Source organism: Benincasa hispida, chromosome 1 (genome assembly GCF_027475165.1).
Source record: "Benincasa hispida cultivar pf3 chromosome 1, pf3_genome.v1.1, whole genome shotgun sequence".
NCBI lineage: Eukaryota > Viridiplantae > Streptophyta > Magnoliopsida > Cucurbitales > Cucurbitaceae > Benincasa > Benincasa hispida.
This window is the reverse complement of record NC_143478.1, coordinates 100,472,007-100,494,544: the sequence shown is the minus strand read 5'-3', so window position 1 is coordinate 100,494,544 and position 22,538 is coordinate 100,472,007. Positions and strand designations below refer to the sequence as shown.

At 33.8% G+C, this 22,538-nt stretch overlaps 1 protein-coding gene across 1 annotated transcript; it reads left to right on the top strand.

Annotated features, from left to right (window-relative positions):
* The first annotated feature begins 12,154 nt into the window (after positions 1-12,154).
* Positions 12,155-20,434, top strand: LOC150038909 (uncharacterized). Its single transcript, XM_090308184.1, has 10 exons — positions 12,155-12,424; positions 13,241-13,397; positions 13,492-13,666; positions 13,898-13,968; positions 18,041-18,178; positions 18,263-18,354; positions 18,965-19,236; positions 19,377-19,462; positions 19,648-19,749; positions 20,064-20,434. Exons 1-10 carry the CDS (start codon positions 12,315-12,317, stop codon positions 20,223-20,225), a joined length of 1,365 nt encoding a protein of 454 aa, XP_090164310.1. The 5' UTR covers positions 12,155-12,314; the 3' UTR covers positions 20,226-20,434.
* The last annotated feature ends 2,104 nt before the right edge of the window (positions 20,435-22,538 follow it).

Here is a 22,538-nt window from a genome sequence, read left to right as displayed (position 1 = left end):
AATATCCACTGATTTTCTTTGCTCCAAATCCAATTGGTTGTCCATGTTCATTATAATCAATGGCCAACTGTGGCTCAGATGTTCTTATTTGTGCCACTGTGGCCCAGATGTTCTTATTTGTGCCAACTCAGACATAGTAGTTGGGCTACAAGGAATACTTATTCTGCTAGTTTTTTGTGGGATCATATTTCTATCATCATCGCTGCTATTTGCTGAATTTTCCATGTCAATTTGCAAAAAAAATAATAATAATAAAAAAAAATAAAAATTACTTACACAAAAAACATATAATCTTAATATTTAAATACATATAACCATAGTAAATGACTTACCATGTTTAATACATTATTTATCAACCAATCTACCATCACAATCCTTTCTAATGTATGTGGATGTTGTATCATCAATCTTAATAGATGTATCAACATTGGGCATTCTTTGCATACCTCCATAACCACGCTCTTGTAGCATATCTCCTATTTCATCTTTATAAAAAAATCATCTTCAATTGTTCGTTGTGGAGATGTTAAAACAATTGACTAACCGAATTTGCAGGGTTTTTTACATAGAAGAATTGTTTTGCTTGAGAGGCTAAAATAAATGAGTTTGATTTACGTCCAATACAATTGAGGTCCACAATAGTAAACCCAAACTTGTCTGGTTTAACTCCAGTTCTATTCTCAACCCAATTACATTTGAATAAAATAAATGATAATCCATGATAGTCAAGCTCTCATATTTCTTGTTACCATAAAAGGTCATATCTGACATGACGGGGTTTTTGTCCTTAGTACTAGAGACTTGCATTGTGGTAGTCGTTATACTAACTCCACTATTTTGAACCCTCCTAATATCATCACAATTCTTTGTGTGATAACAGTACCATTGACCACGTAACCAGAATATTTTGCCACAGTTGGATAAGATTCATTAGCTATCCATCTTAAAGAAGACGATATGGAATTTTTGGGAACTTTGAGAGCTAGTGCAACCTACGATATATTTTATAATAGTTTAGTAGTTAACATTTAATTATACATCAAATAGTAGGCCTCTAGAGATTACCCGTGTGGACAACCACTGACTGAATGTACGATTATGCTTTTCTTGAAGCCACTTTCTACTTTTACTTTTACCAGAATTGAGCTTAGACAAAATAACCATATGTTGCATGTTATAAATGAAAATGTTAGTAGATTATTGAATAATCAAGTAACCTAAAACGAGAATAAGATGGAGATCCACATACTAGACGTCAAAAAGCACATCATTTACATTTTGAATGACATAAAGATGAGCTTGATCCAACTTATCCTTACTCGGTCTGATATAAGAAGCAGCTAACAATGCTCTATCAATGTTTGAGTTTGCTTTCTTTGTAGATGAGTTTAGCCCAATAGAATTAACACTAGATACAAATTCAGAACAAAACTTTATAGTCTCTTCGACAATATAATTTTCTCCACCACATCCTTCTGATCGATTTCTATTTCGTACATAAGTTTTCAACACTTTCATGTATCGTTCAAAAGGATACATCCGCCTCAAATAAATAGGTCCACAAAACTCAACTTCTATTACGAGATGCACTACAGGTGTACCATTATTGTGAAGAATGATGGTGGAAAATAATTCTTTAAGAGGCATAGAGTGACAACTATATCCTCTTTCATACCCTTAAACTAAGATGAATCGATCGCCTTGCAATATATAACATTAAAAAAGAAGCATAGGTGACTAATTTCAAGTCTTACATGTTTGGGTAAAATATCACGAATGGCTATAGGTAATAATTGTTGCATAATAACGTGATGGTCATGCGACTTAAGTCCGTAAAGTTTCAAATCTGTGAGCGACACTAAACTTTGAATGTTCGATGAATAGCCTTCAGGTACTTTAATTTCTGATAGTATCTTACAAAAGGTCAATTTCTCAGCTCGTGTTAATGTATAACATGCGGGAGGTAAAAAGACTTTTTTCTCTTTTACTTGAGGGGCTAACTCTGATCTAATGTTCAGTTCCACCAAATCTAATCGAGTTTTTATTCCATCCTTTGTTTTATCAGGAATATCAAGCAATATGCCAATAAGCTTTGCACATACATTCTTTTCAATGTGAATCACGTCTAAACAATGTTGCACGTCAAGATACTTCTAGTATTCTAACTAAAAAAGAATAGATTTTTTCTTCCAATAAGTTGAAGGGCTATCTCCACTATTCTTTTCCTTGATAGTTTTCTTACCAAATGAATATTGATACTTGTTTCTGCAAGAATTTCTTCCCCACTCAATAGTTCTAGAGAAAATTCTAATTCTTGTGCGTCATTAAAAGCTTTCTTTTGTTTCCTATATGGATGATGGCGTGGTAGAAACTTGCGATGCCCGAGATATGCCATCTTCTTCCCTTTTGGTAAATAAGTGGATGAAGTTTTCTCTCCACAAATTGGACATTCATGATATCCTTTAACCGTACAACTACATAATTTACCATACACAGGAAAATCATTAATTGTCCATAATAAAATAGCTTTAAGTATGAAACGTTGTTCTTCATATGCATCGTAACATTCTACCCCATCTTTCCAAGGGATTTTCCAATCATCTACTAATAGAGCTAAATAAACATCTATGTCATTTCTCGGTTGTTTAGGACAAGATATTAGTGTAGTCAACATAAAAATTTTTCGCTTCATGCACAACCATGGAGGTAGATTGTACGTCACTAACATCACTAGCCAATAACTATATCTACTACTAAGATCTCCATGTGGATTTACCCCATCTGTCGAAAGAGCAAGACGAAGATTTCTAGCTTCTGACCCAAACTCTGGCCACAAATTATCTATTTTTTTTCCACGATAGGGTATCTTTGGGATGTTTTAATAAACCATCTGTTTCCTTTTTTTTAGCATATCACGTCAATAAACTTATTATTTCTTTACTTCGAAATATTCTTTCAAATCTTGGAATTGGGGAGAAATACTACATGACTTTTGTTGGGATATTCTTAGCCCTTTCCTTTAAATTTTTTTGAAGCTTCCATCTTGACGTACCACAAATGTGGCATACATTTGTATTAGAGAGTTCTTTTTTAAACAAGCAACAATCGTTGCTACATGCATGAATCTTCTCGTACTTCATTCCAAGAGTACCCAACATCTTTTTTGCTTCATAAGTAGAAGTTGGAATTTCATTAGGACTAGGTAATATGTCATAAATTAATTCCAACAACTCAGTGAAACTTTTATCGCTCAATCCAAATTTAGCTTTCAAATTATATAAATTTATCAATGTAGATATTTTGGAAAAAGTTTTACAATTTGGGTACAATAGTTTCTTCGCATCATCTAATAATTCTTAAAAATTATCGAATTTTTCATTAAAATAGTTGTATGCAGCCCCAAACATTCCAATTGTGTCATCAACATCAACATCATCCTCATCAACTTTGTCTCTTACACTAGTAGACATATTTTCATTGTTTCTCTTAATCGGTATGATTCACTATGAAAAATCCATATCTGATAACTTTGATCTGTACCATTAAAAAATAAGTGATCTCTTATTTTGTTCACATTTAGAGTCTTTGCATTCACACACTTCAAACATGGGGAACTCATGACATTCGGTATATTTGAATGTTATAGACCATTTTTAATAAACATCTCGACCCCTAAATTATACTCAGCTGGCATTCTATTCATTTTCATCCATGACTTATCCATGATTGTAAAATATGCAACTTAATCTACAAAAAAGTCAAACAATAACAAGAGAAAATTACGTAACTATAAGCTTGTAAATTTAACCATAATCAACAATAAGACCTAAAACATTAACAAATTGGTTCTAATATACACTTGAACCACACCAAGCAAGACTATCAACTAAGTACATGTTTTCTTTTTAACTAATTTCATTCAAACATTAACAAATTTCAAGAAGCTTAATCATTGGAACAAAACATAAAATCAATGAAATAACACTTGAACCACACCAATCAAACTTAATCATCCAAGTAAGACCAAATTAGTTTATATATAATTGAAAGAAAAGGATTTTGATATATACTTGAACTATACTAAGCAAGACTATCAACCAAGTACATATTTTTCAACTAATTTCATTCCAATATCAACAAATTTCAAGAAGCTTAATCATTGGAACAAAACATAAAATTAATGAAATAACACTTGAACCACACCAATCAATAATCAACAAATTTCAAGACTACCAACCAAGTATATATTCTTCAACTAATTTAATTCCAACATTTCAAAATTTCAATAAGCTTAATTATTAAAATAAAAATAAAATGAATTAAATAACTTTAAATTACTAAATTGAAAATTCATATGAAAATGAAATTATACATTTCCAAGCAAACAACTTAAACAACCCACAAACTTGAAGAGATCTGAATCGGAGCTCGAAGATTGGAATGCCGACGAGCATGAATTTAATCTTCCTTTCCATTTTAGCCATGACCACTTCCGCCGTCACATCCACTATCATGACAGAAATCACATCTGGCGGTGAATCTCTTTCCAGTTTGTCAGGCACGAAAGTAGAGTTTTCGAACAAGGGGTTTTCCTTGATGACAACCCCACTTTGTGGGGATTCCATCATTTGTTTCAAGATGTCGTGGGCAATGGGGAAGCTCTTCTCTTGCTCTTGCGTGATTTCTTTTGAGCGGTCGCGGGTGATCGGTCCCTTGTATGAGCCGTTTGCGGAGGAAGCTTTGGATGCCACCTTCTTAGGAGATTTGGATGCCACCTTCTTAGGCGCCATTTGGCTTGTTTGAATGTTGAGAAAGAGATGAGAGGTAGAGAGGTCCCACCGGGCGTGCCAATTTGTTCGCACGAGGTTTCCGGAGAAAAGTGTTTCGTGGAGTTAAACTTGAGTTGGTGTTGATGTTGAAGTTGATTTGATGTGATGTGGTTCGATCTCTAATATTTGATTCTCTAATTCAATTCGGGACATGTGTCAACTTCTAATTGGACCCAAAGTCAATGATTTAGAAATTCGTCGTTAATTTAGCAAACGACGTGGTGACTTGTGATTGGTCCAAAATTTCTCATTCAATCAACATAAAGGGTAAAAGAGAAGTAGATAATTGATGAAAATATATTAGAAATAATTAATTAAACAAAATTAAAAAAGTTAAATTAACACAAAAAATATGGAGAGCGAATACTGGCTATGTATAGAATTAGGAAAGAATAATACATTAATTGATCGTGACAAATTAACATAATAATTGCTAAAAGATGCTAGATAGAGAATTAGGAAAAAATAATAGAAGAGAATTTTTTTCTCTTAGGCAACATTAAAATTAAAATTAAAAAAAAAAAAAAACAAACTCGTGTATGGGGTACACGAATTTGGTATAGTTGACCATCTTTTCCTTAGATGAGATGCAAGAATGGAAATCATGTACCGGTACACGATTACTTCAACAACCAAACTACTCCAAATTTGTCAATTGTTTTTAATTGAACCCTAACTACGAATTTGTTTTTTAAACAACATTATTTAAAAAAAAAAATTGTCACTACCCTATTTTTGTCATTTTTTAAAAAACCACATTATTCTTGACTTTAACCTAAAAATTCTAGTGCGTTAAATAATAATTTGCAGTGTGTTAGTGATTTTAGATACTTACAAATGGTTGGAAATAACTCATGGGCTTAGGCCCATAACAAAAGTTACATTCACCTCTATGGGCAAATGGAGTCTAATACACTCACCTCCACATTGGAGAATGAAGCAATGCTTAAAAGGCATAAATACCAATACATGCTAAAGGTAACTCCAAAGTGTGGTGGTGGTGAAAGTATAACCCTTTCACCACACGCGCCGTCGTCGTCCATTCGTCCAGTGGGGTTTGAGTAATCGTGCTTGCACGAAAAGGAAATAATTTTTATCTGTTTGATTTTTAACCTAAAAACCTTAGGGAACAACTGACACAACGATTAGCACCGAAGTCGCATCGTAATTGTGTTCAGGGTAGTGGTTCCTCCACGGCGTAATAACTCTTTGATATCTGTGTTTTACAAAAACATTATAGTATTTTCATTTGTTTTATTTTGGTCTCTTAATCTTTAGAAGGTTTATTTTAGTTTTTTGAACTTTAACAAGAATGTATATTACCAACTTGAGCACACTTCAATTGATTTACGTAAATGTCATCAATTAAAGTATTTGATTTCTCCATTCTCCCATGTTTTTGTGGGAAAGAGTATATCTTTTTTGGTCCTTCTATTATTTTGCCACCTATTATTCCTCAATGATGATGCTTGCAAAAACCAAGTTATAAAGTCGCTAAAACGAGCATAATTCAATTGACATCATACATGTACTCTTATTCTTAAGGCTAGAGGTTTGATCCAAAAAAAAGGAAAAAGAAAAGAAAAAGAAAAGACTTCGTATAGTTTGAATGTATGTCGAATATTGTAATGAGTTATTTGGGGCTCCAAGATGGGTTGTGATGTTTGGAGTTCATATGTCTGTGTTTGGAGTGTAAAGTTGTTTTGTTTGAGTTTATATATATGTGTTTGAGGTGCTGAGTTGAGTTCATATGTCAAAGGTATCTGTTACAGTTTTTTCTAATATAAATAATCTATTTGTATGAGAATTATTTTTGTTCGAAATTTTTTTGTTCAATAATACTACATATATTTTTTAAAAAATAAACTATGAATTGCATTTTGTTTTGTTGTTTTTTAGTACACGTGCATTGTTTGGGAGTTTTGGGAAATGGACTTTAGGTTTACTTTTGGAACATGCAATCTAAAAAAAAAATAATAATAATCACTATATAAATTTATGCATGTGACATTCCTAATTAAGTTGGACAAAATTGTATTCGATTCATTGGGAAAAAAAAACAAATTTAGATTTATATTATACGTGGAATATCTCAAAATGTAATTATACTATAATGACTTTTTTAATGGCCATGTTACATGGTCGACACAAAAACATGTAACAAATGGGCCACATTTTCCGATTCAATTATATGATATAAAAATTATATATGATATGAGCCAACAAATGGCCAAGTCCATTTACACAAAAAAAAATGACATAAACGTCCATTCAAATTCTCTATTTGATAAATATGTTCGACAATTTCCTTGCACTTCCCAAATTCTACTTCATACTTCTTTTTTGTCATGAAACAAGCTTTTGTTTGGATTAATTTGGATTTTTTTAAATCATTTCTATTTAAACACTTTTGATTAAAAAATGTTTAAAATAAAAATAATCATGTGTTTGACAACTCTTACTCAGAAGTGTTTATATTTACAAGTATGTTTGGTTTGTTATATGTTGAAAGTGTTTTTATTAATGTAAAATTACTATAAAGACGATTATAAGATACTATGAATTAGTAATTTAAAACAATAGTCGTTAGAGTTAGTGGAGGTGACCATCGGAGTTGGTCATCGAAGGTAGTGGTTGGATGTGATCAGAGTTCATGGTCGTCGAAAGTTGACAGGAGGCGGTGGCTGGAGCTGACAGTCATCGAAATTCAGCAGAGGTGGTCGCTGTCGAAAGTCGTCGGAGGTGATAGCCGGAGTTGGTGGTTGGAATGGCAATGGAGACATTGATGGTGATAAGGATTGAGTGCACTATTACCAAGTTGGTGGATATGAGTATAAACTATCGATGACATACAAAGTTAGCCACCCAAACACCAATATCATAACCCATCTCAAGTCATCTCAACTCACGCCCTTCAAACTCCTGTATTATTCATTTATTTAAAACATAATATAAATGGTAAACGAAATAATTATTTCGGAAGTCCAAGGAATAAAGTAGACCATAAAATGATCCAAATAAAATAAAGCCTAAAATTTAGGAACTTAAATAAACTTATTATTATTATTATTATTATTATTTGAGCAAACCCTTTTAAATGTTGAAGACTATCCAATCTAAATATGAAATAGTCAAGGCTAATTCGAACATATCTTATGGATGTTTAACTCACCAATATTAGTTGGATTGAGTTGATAAAAATTACCAACTCAATGTTTGACCCACCTATTGGGGTTGCTACCCTAAATCTCGTAGGGACCTGTAGTTTGTAAACACATGTATGAACAAATACTTGTGAAATAATAATATGAGATATTTTCTTCACTATTGCTATGAAATATGAGATGTTTTAGTTGCATTAACCACAAACCAATAAACTAAGATCCCTGGTTATCGTTGTGACTTAAGCATGTATATGAAGACATACAAGTGAATCATGTCTTAAGTGATAACCTAAATGGTCTGTAGTATATGGATAAAGGAGGGAAACCTTATCCTTGTGACACTACGGATACAACCCGCTTTGTAAATGTTACAAGTATTGTAAAGTGCTACAGATGGTCTAATCCTGATGATTCATGTGGAGACATGCGAGCGGGGGTATCCTATACAAAGAAGTTTGTATAAGACCGGACCACGAAATGTTTAGTCTCGTTATATAACACCGTTCATGACAAAGACTTTCATTTCACTAGGATGACCATAAGTAACATGACCTTAATCCTGAGTGAGTTGGGAACTCCTACCTATGAGTGCGGTCATTTGATTTGCATGGGTGCGAGTGGCCAGATTATCGATTCAAACTTACCACTTTGGGGATTTGTCTGATATGGGAGCTGGAAACTCAGCTACATAAGATGGAATTCACTCCTTCCCGAAGCAGGGGTAAGTAGATAGATTGTTCCCTTAAGGACTGATTCCGAGGCTTGAACGATGTGACGTCACACATTTTTTCATGGCCCGAGAGGTGTTCACTCATAGTAGGACTATGATGTATTGTTCATTAGAGGAATCAGTGGTACTTAAGGAGTTAGATGTAACTACAAGGGCAAAATGGTAAATTGGCCTAGTTGTACTTACGAGTGATCTGTGAAGGGTTATCGTATTGTTGATTGGTTATATCTAATGGACACAGAAATATATCTGTAGTGAGAAAAGTGCAGCTGTCGATCTTTAGTGGAGTGTCCGACAAGTTAACGGATAGTGGATTTCATAATTAAAGAGTTCAGTCAGTTATTCACATACCGTTGGAGCTTCAAGCTACATGTCCATAAGGTCTCCTAGGTAGCTCAATGGATTCAAGTTGAGAATCAGTTTTTGGGTTAGTTTGAAGTGTTCAAATTAACAAGAGAGAATTTGATTATATATGATATAATTAAATTGGTTCAATTATATATGATGTATGAGATACATTAATTGGAGGAATTTGATATAAATATGATTTATATTAATTAAAGGAGAAAAGAACTATGGTTTAAATATTACATATGATGTGATATTAAAACTATAGGTTATAAATATTATATGATAAATTAATTATTATTAAACAATTATATGATAATTGTGGTTGGTTATTTTCTCCATTAACCATGAAGGTAGGAGGTTATTTTCAGTTTTGAATAACTGAAGGATAAAATGAAAAGTGTTTTCATTTTTGTAAAGAGATCGCTTCATTAGTGAAATTACTAATTGTTTACTCACAAGAGACTACACAATAGGCCTTATGAGAGACTACTTGATAGAGCGACATTTTCTAAACGATCTTGATTTACTAAACGATCGTGTAAAGATCTAGCGTGATTTACTAAACAATCGTGTGCTTAGCGAGATTTACTAAATGATCAAGTATTCTCAATCTATGCGATAGACAGAACCTTCTCCCATTTGCTTGATCGTGTAGTTCGATCGTTTCCTTCCTCCATCCCTCTACCAAATTCACACAGAGCCCACACCTTCTGGATTCTCACTCCGAGAATACTAAGGTTGCTAAGTGGTTGTGTCGAGGGGTTGCTGTGCGTGGACAAGATAGTTCGTGATTACTAGATGATTGGCTAGGCGATCTGAACGATAGCGAGGGGTTGCTGTTCAATTCTTCACGAGAGCGAGAGATTTACAGAAGAAAAGTTCTTCAAAGGTATGTCTCTCATTTTTTTTTCTTTTTTTTTTTTAATTAAGAAAGCATGTTGTAATTTGTTCTAAGATACATAACTATTTTGTATGTTTGTGAATGCGTTTAATTCTTTCACAATGAACTTGGAAAGATCTTGCTTCCGCTCATAGATTCTCTTGAACAAAAGTTCCTTCACCACCAACTTTAAATGTTGGGGGAGTTGTGTTGGTTATTTTTATTGACTCACCTCAACTCTTCCTCTCTCCAATTTTTTTCAATGGCTTCATCTGTCGGTCACCACCGACGACTATCATTCCTCACTCTGATGACCAACTTCAACGACCACCTTCCTATGGCCAACTCTAGAATTCAACAACCACCTTCAACGACAACTTCCCAAATACCACCTTCGACAACAACTCCAATAAAAACCGCCTTCGAAGATTAACTCCAGTGACAACCACCTCTGACAACCAATATTGACATTTACCTTAGGCGACCAACTCAAGCAAAAACCACCTCCAATGATCAACTTCGCCGACAATCACCTTCGTTGGCCAACTTAAATGATCACCTTGGATGACCAACTCCAACCATTAACTACGTCGTTCATCTCCAACGACCAACTTGATAGATCATATACTAAAAGGGAAAAAAAAACAAAAATGCGACTGACAAAAGTATGTTTAAATACCCACTTGGAAATTATTAGTTTGTAGTATTTAATAGTTGTCTTTTATAGTAATTTCATATTGAGGGATTTTTCTGAGGATGATCAGGTCATCCTTATATACCTGCTTGTCACAGAGATCCAGAAGATTGACTGCTTCTTTATAGTCCCACCACAGTGTAGGAAGAAATATTATTTGCATCTACTTGGTTGGACCGACTAGCTTGATTATCATAATGAACATTTTTTTTGTATGCATGAAATCGGCTCATTGTTGGCCATGTTATATGAACATGTAAATATACTCTAATGACAATTTTATTTTTTTGTGCAAGTTCAAACCGTATGTTCCCCCATTGTTAAAATATGTTATAGGGTTGCTGATTGTATAAATAATAATGTTTTATCTAAATTTAGTGTAATAGTTACATGTAGGAGCTTATAAAATATATTTTTATTTATTGAGTTCACATCTCGATTGAGTGTTAAGAATTTGGAAAATTAGGTGTAGTTAGATAATGAAACAAAAAGTTAAGAAAAACAACAACAACAACAACAAAATAACCTATAAGAAATGCATATTTTTTTAGGTTATAGAAAATTACACTAGATATTCATCACTCAACCCAATTTAATGTTAGGAAGCTGATTCTTGAAGTTCTTTATTAACGTAACATATGGGGTATAATCTCCAAGAAAGTGGTTAAACTATGAACAACTTCTTTATTAAACGAATTGAGTCAACAAGACCGAACGGTCGCTTACACTTATCACTCGATCGCTTACCAGACGCTAAACAATCATTTACAATCTATTACCCGATTGCTCAGTATCACTAAACGATCGCTTACTAAATCCCCCCAATCGCTCACAAACTCCTATACGTTCGCTGAGCTATTACTATTACATGATCGCCATCGCAGTTACTATACGATCATCTACCTTTTGCCATACGATTCCAAATGCTACACGATCGCCTAGTGGACGTAGATGATGAGCGCGATGGCTTCTCCACGACAGCGTCTTCTGAACTTCCACTCTCGAGAATCCCCCCCTTCTGTTTGCTTCCTTCTTTTTAAACCTCAACTTCCCCCAACAACCTTGACAACAACTCTCAACTGATTCAACCGTCGATTTCCCATTTTTCTTTTTTATTCTCTTTGTTTTGATATTGCCATATAATTGGAGCTCTGTCACTTAACTCTGCACCCGAAACACAGACTTCCTAAACTAACTCAATTCAATGTCGCAACTCAAATACAGACAATTATGATCAACTCAACTCAACTCAGCACTCAAATATAAACAATTATTACTCACAAACAATTATTTTACCAAACCAATTCAATCTAACTCTGTGCACCAAACACACCCTTAATGAATAAAATACTAATTATTATTTAAAAAATTGATGGTTGAATCATGCACTTTCCCATTGTTAAAAATAATATTAAAATACTCAACTAGTCAAAAAGATCCAAAAACCAAAATAGACTTAAATGTTAAAAAATATATTTAAGGGGCAAAAAAAAGAGAATTAAAAGAATAGTAAAAATTTACATTTACCAAAGAAAGGAAAGGATGAAAGATTAAGCTTAAAAATACAAAATAATTGCAAAATTGGAATTCACCAATAATTTGCTACCTCCGGTCGGGGGTAGAGAAATATTAGGGGGAAAACGGAGTATGGTTCGGTTGATCGAACATGAAGAACAGTGGCAATAACAGTCTCGACGGTGAAGATCCACAACGAAAACACAGCACAATCTCAAGTCTCGATTCCAGATTCAATCAGACCCTCAGAAATGTTCAAGGGTAACAATCTCAATTCCCAATTTTTCTTCTTTCCAAATCTTTGATTTCCTTCTTCCCTTTTTCTTTCATTTTCATTGATTTCAACTCCCAGTTGCCCAACTAAGATTTTGATCTCCAATTCGGTTATTTTTCTCTTTTAATTTATCGGTTAGCTCAATAAATTTCAGACATTTTTCATGGGCGTCGGTTCCAGTTCTTCAATTCTGTAAGCTTTTGATCCTCAGAGTCTGTTAGATTGTTAAGGAAAAGTTTGTGGGTTCTGTAGATCTTGTTATATGAGCTGTGGCTTACTTAGATGCGATCTGCGTTTGATGCCGTTTTGCATTTGGTTTCTGGGAAATGTGTGGGAGCATTGCAGTTGGAAATTTACATTGCCAGTTTATTGAGATATATATTGGGGCTGTTAATCTAGGAACTTTGGCAATTGTCCAAGCCTTGGCACTTATGGTTGGTAATTTGATCAGATACTAATTACTTTGGATTTTGATAATTAAGTAATGGAAGTTGGATAAGTATCTTGTTGTTACTTTGTTAGTGCTCCAATTCATCAAAAGTTACCTGGTGGAGTCTACTTTGTTATCGATTATGTCTCTTATGCTAGAGACTGTTGTCTGTTAAAGATTAAAATTTCTTCATTAACTGTTTTTATGGCTTCCACAGTCGGTAGATGCCGCTAATTGATCCCACGGTTAGGATACTTAAGAACATAATTTTTTTGCTTATATGATATCACATGCTATGAACCTGAGCTTTTGATTTTATTCTTATATTTTTCTTCTTAAATTCTTAATCACACATCTGGAATCTCTGGTGCAGGCTGCTTAAAGGCCGCAGTATTCCTGGTAAAGTATTGCTAACTAGAAGATCGGATGTGCTTGACTCCTCAAGTGTATCAGATAAGTCATTGAATTATTCAAGGAGCTTGTCCGATATTGATACTGGTACAAGCAATCACATTGCCCAATCTGAGGAGGTGAAACTGATTTGACATTTTTTATATTATTTTTGTTATAACTTCTTTTTCGATGGCAAGGCGCATTATAGTGAAACGCTCTCTTTCAATATAGGAAGATGTTCAGATTATAAATAATAATACAATTCTTAATAAGTCAAAATCATCAACCTCTAACACTGAGGATCTTACTAAAGAAGTCCAAAAACCAATAATGGGAGCTAGAGCAACAGATTCTGCAAGGGTCATGAAGTTCACAAAGCTGCTCTCTGGGACAACAATCATACTAGGTATGCTTGTGTATTGTTTGAGATAATCTTCCCTCTTCTAGAAGTCACAGATACATATGCACATTTGAAAGTCGGTAAAGGAACATGAAATGCCTTGTGGTGCTTATCTTCTTATTATTACAACTTGTCATAGATGCAATAAGCTAATAGCCAACTCTAAAAAGTAGTTTCTTATTAGTTTTTCTAGTGAAACACATGGATGTAAATTTTTTTCCTTCTTTTTCTATGCAGACAAGTTGCGGGAACTAGCTTGGAGTGGCATTCCGCCATATATGCGCCCTAATATATGGAGGCTTCTTTTGGTAAGTTGGATTATAGTGATTTTGACTTTTTCTAATTGCTCGATAAGAAGCAGGACTTCTTCCCTTTTAAATTGAGAAACAATATAAATTATACTCTAAAATTATTTTCAAAACATGTTTTTACAAATACATCCAAACAGCCCCCCAACCGTTCTACGTCTTTTTCTATTCTTCCTTGTTCTTTTAATCTTCTTATGAAAGAATGAGTTTCTGTATGTTATTTATACTTGCAGATAGCTTAAAAATGCTGTAGTCTAATTTTTTTCCTGGGAAAACTGAGCTTTACATTGAATTTGTGAAAAATTATGACCATACCTTACACACTGACAACCTCACATTAAGATTACGCCCCTAACGGCCTTGAAAGAAAAAGAATGGAGAACCTGACAACATTAAGAAAACCCCAATAGGAAACAAAATGGATGACATTCATGAACCACAGAAAGATAAGAAACTAAATCGTCCTTCCCAAAGAGCTTTTTTCCCTTCATAGTCTTCTTTCTATTGTAACTTCCAAAAGAAGAAGGGGGAAAAAACTTTAAAACTCGAAACATAAATCTCATTCCATCACATGTTTGGTGTGGGTCCAGATAATGCTCTCATATGACTAAGTTCCCTTGCGTGTGTGGTCAAGGGCTTGCATTGAATGTGATGGGATGGGGCCCATGCCTCAAGCATCAACCCTCTTGTTGGATCTACACCATGGCCCCCTATTGGGTGGGGGGAGGAGTGTCGGATGGTGAGCCAGTTTGGAACCCTTCGGCTTGTCTCCAGGAAACACCAGAAACTACATGACTTCTCGACAACACCCATAAAAATGGCCACAAGAAGGAACACAATCTTGTTTAGAATACTTTAAAACCATACAACCACCTTTTAAGAATCACTTTTACACCCTAATGAGTTATTATCAATCTTCCTTTATTGTAAATTACGTCAAAAATTAAATTTTCGTACTCCCTAATTCTTTTTGAATATTTTCTTTTTCTTACTACTCGTCACTGGAGTGAAATACCATTGACTTCTTATGACTTATGTGATTACTCCATTGTGAGTGTTTTGTTTGCTCTTTAAGAACCAAACTCTCCAAACTCAAAAATAAAAAAGAGACTCTTGAACTTTCCTTGCCTCACCTTAACTTTTGTTTTGACCTGTGAGGGATCATATTGCAGTGCAAGATAATGTTGCACATGTTGTTTGTTGTTAAATAACTATTGAACCCGAAAGCTTAAGCTGATGGGCTATGGTAACTTTAATCTTGTATCAATAGCTTAACACATCCTATCACTTGTGGGTTGAAAATTTACATAAAATCCTATAAGTGGTTATAAATATTAACGGGAAGAAAATGATATTGTTGGGGTTCAAGCGTAAAGACTTGTTTTGGTACCTTGATAAACAATCGCTAATCCCAAAAGTTTTAGCTGATGGGTTATTATATCAACACTAACAATTTTTAGTGAGGAAATACTCGTTGAGGAAGATGATATTAAGACATGAAATAATGCATTGGAAAAGCATTTGGAAAAGCATTATCCTTACATTGTTGTTAATGTATTTGGTAATACTATATGTGAATTTACGTTCATCTCGTTAACTTCTCTTACCTGTTTGAGGTCCCCTTTGTAGAACATATGCCTTTAGCTTCTCATTTTTTTTGAAATTACATAGAAAAATGAGTCTAGTTGACCCCGATGCCAATTTTGCAACATGTAGAAAAGAATTAAACCAACTAGCTACCAGTTAAAACCTTGATTCAGGTTTACTGAGGTTGGATGAATGGCTGAATTTGGATGTTTTCTTGAAAGAATGAAACCATTTATTGTCTGCAACTGAATGCAGTGTAATAAGAGTTTTTGTTACCTTATTATATTATTTTTTTTGAAAAGAAGAAATCAGATATATGCAAACATGATTTGGGATGAAAGAAACACCTATTAATGAATTACTTTAACCAAATAAATTTATGGCGGATGTTAGACATCAGGGTTTAATTAGTATAAGAGTGAATGGATATGATATGGGGTGGTAAATGGGATAGGTAGGTTGCATAAGAAGGAAGGAAGGAAGTGTAGTAGTCAAAATTAGGAGGATAGAAATAGCGTGGTTTAGGTGATACACACAGAAGGGAAACATTCAGTTAAAAGAAATTGTCGAAGAAAGATAGTCCTCTTAAGTAAGATACCAACCTTAGTGTTTTTCTTTCTACAGTTACACAAAGAACCTTGCATTTTCTTCCTTCCTACTTCAATTTTTGGTTCCTCACAAAAGGGTATTACAACAACAATTCTGACCATGGAAGACAGTACTTGAAACATGATTGGATGGATTGGAGGCAAAAATTTAAGCTAATTAAAATTCTTGGAGATAAGAAATGAAAAAGATGAAAGCCTTAACAACATTGATCTGGGAAGATAAGATTTTGACCTCTCATAAAGTTGGAGCAACTTCAGAGAAAGTTGCTAGAATAGAAGTATCACACAGCACCAATTGTCCAATAGACTATCAAGGAAGAGATTTAAATGAAGGACGAATTTTCTCAACTAATGGGCTTTTGTATGCAAGTTACTTTTGAGTGGACATCTGAACACCATTTAGTGATGAAGGGGGCTGATCATCGGGGTTTTGAAATTGAGGTGAAGCAGTCACATACTCACATGCTCACATGTAGCCCATGGATAACTACAAAAGAGAAACAATCAAAGGAGGAAGAGGATAATTTTTGGCCAAATATTTTCGTGCAAGTTTGAGTGACCTGACCATGAAAGGATGCAAGATGTGCTATTGGAAGCTCCATCAGATATGTAGTGGTATTCTGATATTTGACATCTACTTTAAGGTCTTTTCCCCCCTCATTTTTTGTGTCCTTTATTATTATCATTTTTATTTTTGAATAAGAAACAAAAACTTCACTGAAAGGGAACACAAAAACTGCATAATGGCTGAGGTGACTAGGTGTCGTCTAATTTAGGTAAATCAAAGAGCATGCATTGGTATTGTGGAGGGATCTTCATTTTGAGGCTGTATAAAATACAAGATCCTATAAATCGTCAAAAAAATGATAGGTATTTGTAAAGATACTACACCCAGAGGGAGGTTATAGACCAACACACATTATAAATTGTCTGTTGGTATATTTTAGAAGGCAATCTACCCTTCCTACCACTGTGTAAGGTACCTAGATAAGAATATATTAGTAGGGTATTAGTAAGGGGTATAAGGGTAATTAGATAGGAAGTTAGTTAGGGAATCTTGTTATAAATAGGAGGGTGAGTGAGTAAAGGTAGACAATTTTATGGAGTAATCTAGGGCTTGGGTGTGTACACTCAAGAGGAAGGTTCCAAGTGCCTACTGGGGTTGTCTTATAGTAATTCCTTTACATTTCACTATATTTCAGATCTTAATTCTATTAGGAGTTATCTAACATGTTACAGCAGTTACACTTAGATTCCTTCTAATCTCCTTAAACAACATGTTCTTATCTACTTATATCTTGAATCCCAACCTAAAGAACTATTTCCGGGAGTTACACTCCTATATTACTATCTTGTAGAAGTTAACATTCCTCTTTTTTACCCTTCCTAGCGTACACTTACCCATGATTGATGGTCTAACAAAGACCTTCACTTTTCAGCATTTTAGTGTTTTTCTATTATACGTACTGTAGAATAGTTCTTGAAGCATTTGACTGTAAGTCTTTAACTTTACCTTTCAACCATCATTTTAAAAGAATGTCGAGCCAGCCATTTTTATTTTCAAGGATACAGTAGTGAAACTGAATATAAGCTGTTGATTGGATAAAGAACAAGTAAGACGGGTGTTGGGAGAAATAATGCCTATTTCTCATGAATTCTTTCAGAAACTGTTGTAAGCCATTGAACAGAGGAAGCAATTTGTTATTTTGGCATTCTCTTTGCGTCCTTTCAAACTTATTTAGGAATGTTCTTCACCAGATTCCTTAGAATTTACGACTTTGATAGTTGTCTAGCTTGCTTAGAAGGAAAATTAGAGAGACTTGTCTGATAGAATCCTTTAGCTGCTTGTCCACAATTTAAATATGCACTGACAACAGGGCTATGCACCACCTAATTCAGATAGAAAGGAGGGAGTTCTACGAAGAAAGAGGCTTGAGTATCTTGACAGCGTTGCACAGTTCTATGACATTCCTGATACTGAACGTTCTGATGATGAGATAAACATGCTCCGCCAGGTAATGACTGCCACAAGTTAGTGCTGAACTTAATAATATTGTTCTCTAGTTTTACCAATCCTTGAAAATTGGTTTCCTTGTTAGATTGCTGTTGACTGTCCTAGAACTGTACCTGATGTTGCTTTCTTTCAACAAGCACAAGTTCAGAAATCTTTGGAGCGTATTCTCTATACTTGGTAAGACACTATCCTTGCCTTCCCCTGTCACTTGTTAGTATAAACTGTTTTTTATACCAAGTGGCAAATATCTTTGTTAGTTATTTTATTATTATTATTATTGATATTGTTTCATTAATAATGTAAATATATATATTATTTCATCAATAGAATATTGAGTGGAGACTTTTTCAGCCATGTTATTGTATGGATAACTACATTCTGAAAATTTAACTAATATTTTCATTGTAGTCTGAAGTTGAATACAAAGGATCAAATTATTTGTTTGTTTGTATACATAGTCCATTTTCTCATTAGGAGCTTATGAAAATCTCTTCAATGGGAATCAATTATAGAAGGATACGATTACAAATATAACCTAGGTTTTTTTTATGTGGTCAAAAGTTACATGCGAAGTATCAGTTTTGTTATTTATTTACATACATACAGAGTACTTTTCCTATTAGGAACTATGGAAACTTTGTTATTTATTGGCGTATATTTTAAATTATTCTACAAGTAGACACTGACCAAGCTGTGGAACATTGCAAGACGTGGTTATTGATGTGTATAGTGATGCTGGCAGAAATCAGTATTATATCAAATTTTTACCCAATTATTTTCAACCCAGGGCTATTCGGCATCCTGCAAGTGGATACGTTCAGGGAATAAATGATCTTGCTACTCCATTTTTAGTTGTCTTCTTGTCAGAATACTTAGAAGGTGGAGTTGAGAAATGGTCAATCTCTGATCTATCTCCTGACAAGATCACAAACATCGAGGCAGATTGCTACTGGTGTCTTTCTAAGTTACTTGATGGTATGCAAGATCATTACACGTTCGCTCAACCGGGAATTCAGAGACTTGTATTTAAGTTGAAGGAACTGGTTAGAAGGATTGATGGTAATCTCTCTTTCTGGCCTTGACTCTTGTGTAGAAGTCATTTGTTTGAATTTTCTTAATTGATCTCCCTTACAACCTAGAGATATTGGATATGGTAAGCCGTTTATTAACCAATCATGTGTGCTCCTTAATTTGGCCAGAACCTGTTTCAAGACACATGGAGGAACAGGGTCTGGAATTTCTTCAATTTGCTTTTCGGTGGTTCAACTGTCTTTTGATACGCGAGGTATGCCAAGACATTTGTATTTTCCTCCAGTTACTTCCATTAGGATTACATTAAAACCAAATCACATTCTGTAATTAAGATAGTTCACTGAATATGGGAGGGTAAATCAAAACTGCCAAGAGTATTTAAATACTTTGTGCTCGCACCAGTTATAAATGTAATGTTATTGATTTTTGTCTCATCAGATTCCTTTCCATCTTGTTACCCGGTTATGGGATACTTATCTTGCGGAAGGGGATTCATTGCCAGATTTCCTTGTCTACATCTTTGCCAGTTTTCTTTTGACGGTAAGGATATCCAATCTAATCGTCTAACATGTTAAACTCAGGAAGGACATTATTTTGATAGTTTGATATGATAAGTGATGGAATTCTTGGAAGGAAATCGTTGTAAATGGTTTGAATAGTTTACATCACTTTGAATGATCCCAAGGTTCTCATCTCTCTGAGTAACCCTTCAACAAATGAAAAATGGAGTGAAGGGCAATACCAATTTTGCCTACTAGAGTTCCTGTTTACAATTTTCACTGTAGATCTTGTTTCTGCTATAACATTGGCTTAGGATGGCAAGAACTTAGAGGTCCTTTTTACCTTCTTTTCAGTGGTCTGAAGAGTTGCAGAAACTTGATTTTCAAGAATTGGTGATGTTTCTCCAGCATGTTCCAACTCAAAATTGGACCCATCAAGAGCTTGAGATGGTGCTTTCGAGAGCATACATGTGGCACAGTATGTTCAACAATTCTCCCAGACACCTTATTAGCTGAATGGGTTTTGTTATCCTCACTAACATTTGAAGGTTGACCAATTTTTCCCTCTTCTCTTCTTTCTTAAATGGGGTTTCTGCTGCTCTGCTTGTTTTAGGAAACGGTTCAAATGTTCTGTCTTGTATCATCCCTTGTATCGTCTCTATTTTCTGGGCAATTGTTTGTAGATTCACTATATTTTGCGGAGTAAAGTATCACCTTTTTTTCTAGATCTCTTGAACTTCTCTATCAAAAGGAAGATGGATGGTTCATCTTGACATACTTGCATTTTTTTTAGGTTAAAAAATACTTTTGGTATCTTTTAACTTTCACGATAATTTAGTCCATTTAGTTCCCGAACTTTAATTAGTAGTGATTTAGTCCATGTATTTTTAAATTTATAACAATTTAGTCTCTATATTTTACTAAGTAATGGTTAAGCTTCTGTATTTTACAATTTGTAACGATTTAGTCCCTATCGTACAAATTTTAATCAATTAAGTGTCTATTTTTATTAAATAACGACTTAGTTTTTATAGTTTATAATTAATTTGATTAACGATGAGTTTATCAATCTACATGTGTAAGAAATTTCATTAAATTCATACTAATATCTTTTATAATAGGGATTAAATCATTACAGATTGTGAAGTTTAAGAACTAATCGTTACTTATTAAAGTACATGAACTAAATTGTTATAATTTTTTTAAAAATTAAAAAATACAGGAACTAAAATGTTACAAACTAGAGTTCATGGAGTAAATTGTTACTTTTATGAAAGTTAAAAGGACCAAAAGTATTCTTAAACCATCAGAAGTTTCTATTTTATTTGGGAGATTTTGGTCATGGGAGATGAGTATCACATCCATGGTCTTTATGTGGTAGTTACTTAAAAGTTAAAAGGTTCCAATATCATTTTAGTCATTGTATTTAAGATTCATTTCGTTTTAGTTTCTATACTTTCAAGATTGTTCTTGTAGTTATAATATCAAGAAATTTTCAAGTTATTCCATATTTTTGTTAAAATTGGTTAAATAATATTAAATTTTCATGCAAAAAAAAAAAAAAAAAAAAAACAATGACGATAGATTTTTTAGATTTCTAAAAGGAATGTTAAAAGAGTTCTTTCCCTGGAAAAAAAACAACAAAAAAACTTACCTCTAATCCCTAAACTTTGATTCATAGTAATCTAATCTTATATTTTTAAATTTTTAACGATTTATTTTCTATACTTTCGAATTTGTAAAAAGTGTTTTTAAAGTGCAAGGCGCACTTCAAGGTGACAAGTCCTTTGATTGCCTCAAGACGAGAGGCGACAAAAAGGCGACGCCTGAGATATAGGTAGGATATAAGGTTATATGTGCATAAAAAGCCTAAAAAATTAATGATAATAAATTGTAAAGAATCCAAATATTATATAATAACATAAATTATAAGATGAAACTTCTTGGAAAAAAATTAAGATAATATTTCTCACCCCACCCACTGAATGTTTAGTAATGTAACATACAAATACTAAGGTCATTTCTTATCAGAAAACAATGCAAAACAGCAAAAGAAATATCTCAACCCACACACTAGGTATGAATATACAAATATATAATAAAATACAGATACAGATTTTATTGCTCAAGAATTCATAATCCAACCCCAGACTGGTATTTTATTTAAAATTTTGCTCAAGGTTAAATAAATGGGCAGAAAAAAAAATTATTATATAATATTATTAATATACCTTTACACAAAACTCTGAACTTCAATCAAAAGAAACCCACAATTGAAACCCAAAATCGAAACCCACACGGAGCAATCATAAAAAGCAAGATGACGAGATTGATGAAGCTGTTCGTAAGTGACGCCCTTCAAAAAGAATAAGCAAAATTGTGGAGTAGAGAGACTTTGGTTGTCGTTCAGGGAAGAAGAAGAAATCAAAAAGTTTGAAAGGAAGAAGAAATTGAAGCAAAATTGAAGGAAGCAGCCGAATCCAAAAGGTTAAGTGATCGACTTCATGGGCTGTCAATCAATTTTTTTTTTTTTAAAAAAAAAAAAAGAAGAAAAGAAAAAAAAAAAACACAAATATTCAAAAAGGCACTCGCCTCCTTCATCAACGAAGGCGCAACAAGGCGCCGCCAGGCAATCGCCTCTTTGAAGATGCTCGCCTAGGCAACACAACAGGCGCACTAACCCGCCTTGCCTCTCGCCCTAGGCGTGCGCCTGGGGTCGCCTCAACAACACTGAATAATTTATTTTGAATTTTACTATGTAATAATTAATCTATATACTTCAAAATTTGTATCAACTTAATTCTTACCATGAAATTTTTTATCAAATTA

What these genes read in the sequence shown, in the direction of transcription:
- LOC150038909 (XM_090308184.1), top strand. Translation starts at nt 12,315, where the DNA reads ATGAAGAACAGTGGCAATAACAGTCTCGACGGTGAAGATCCACAACGA. An exon ending in ACCCTCAGAAATGTTCAAGG is followed by an intron (nt 12,425 to 13,240) that starts GTAACAATCTCA and finishes TCTCTGGTGCAG; the next exon opens with GCTGCTTAAAGGCCGCAGTA. An exon ending in ACATTGCCCAATCTGAGGAG is followed by an intron (nt 13,398 to 13,491) that starts GTGAAACTGATT and finishes CTTTCAATATAG; the next exon opens with GAAGATGTTCAGATTATAAA.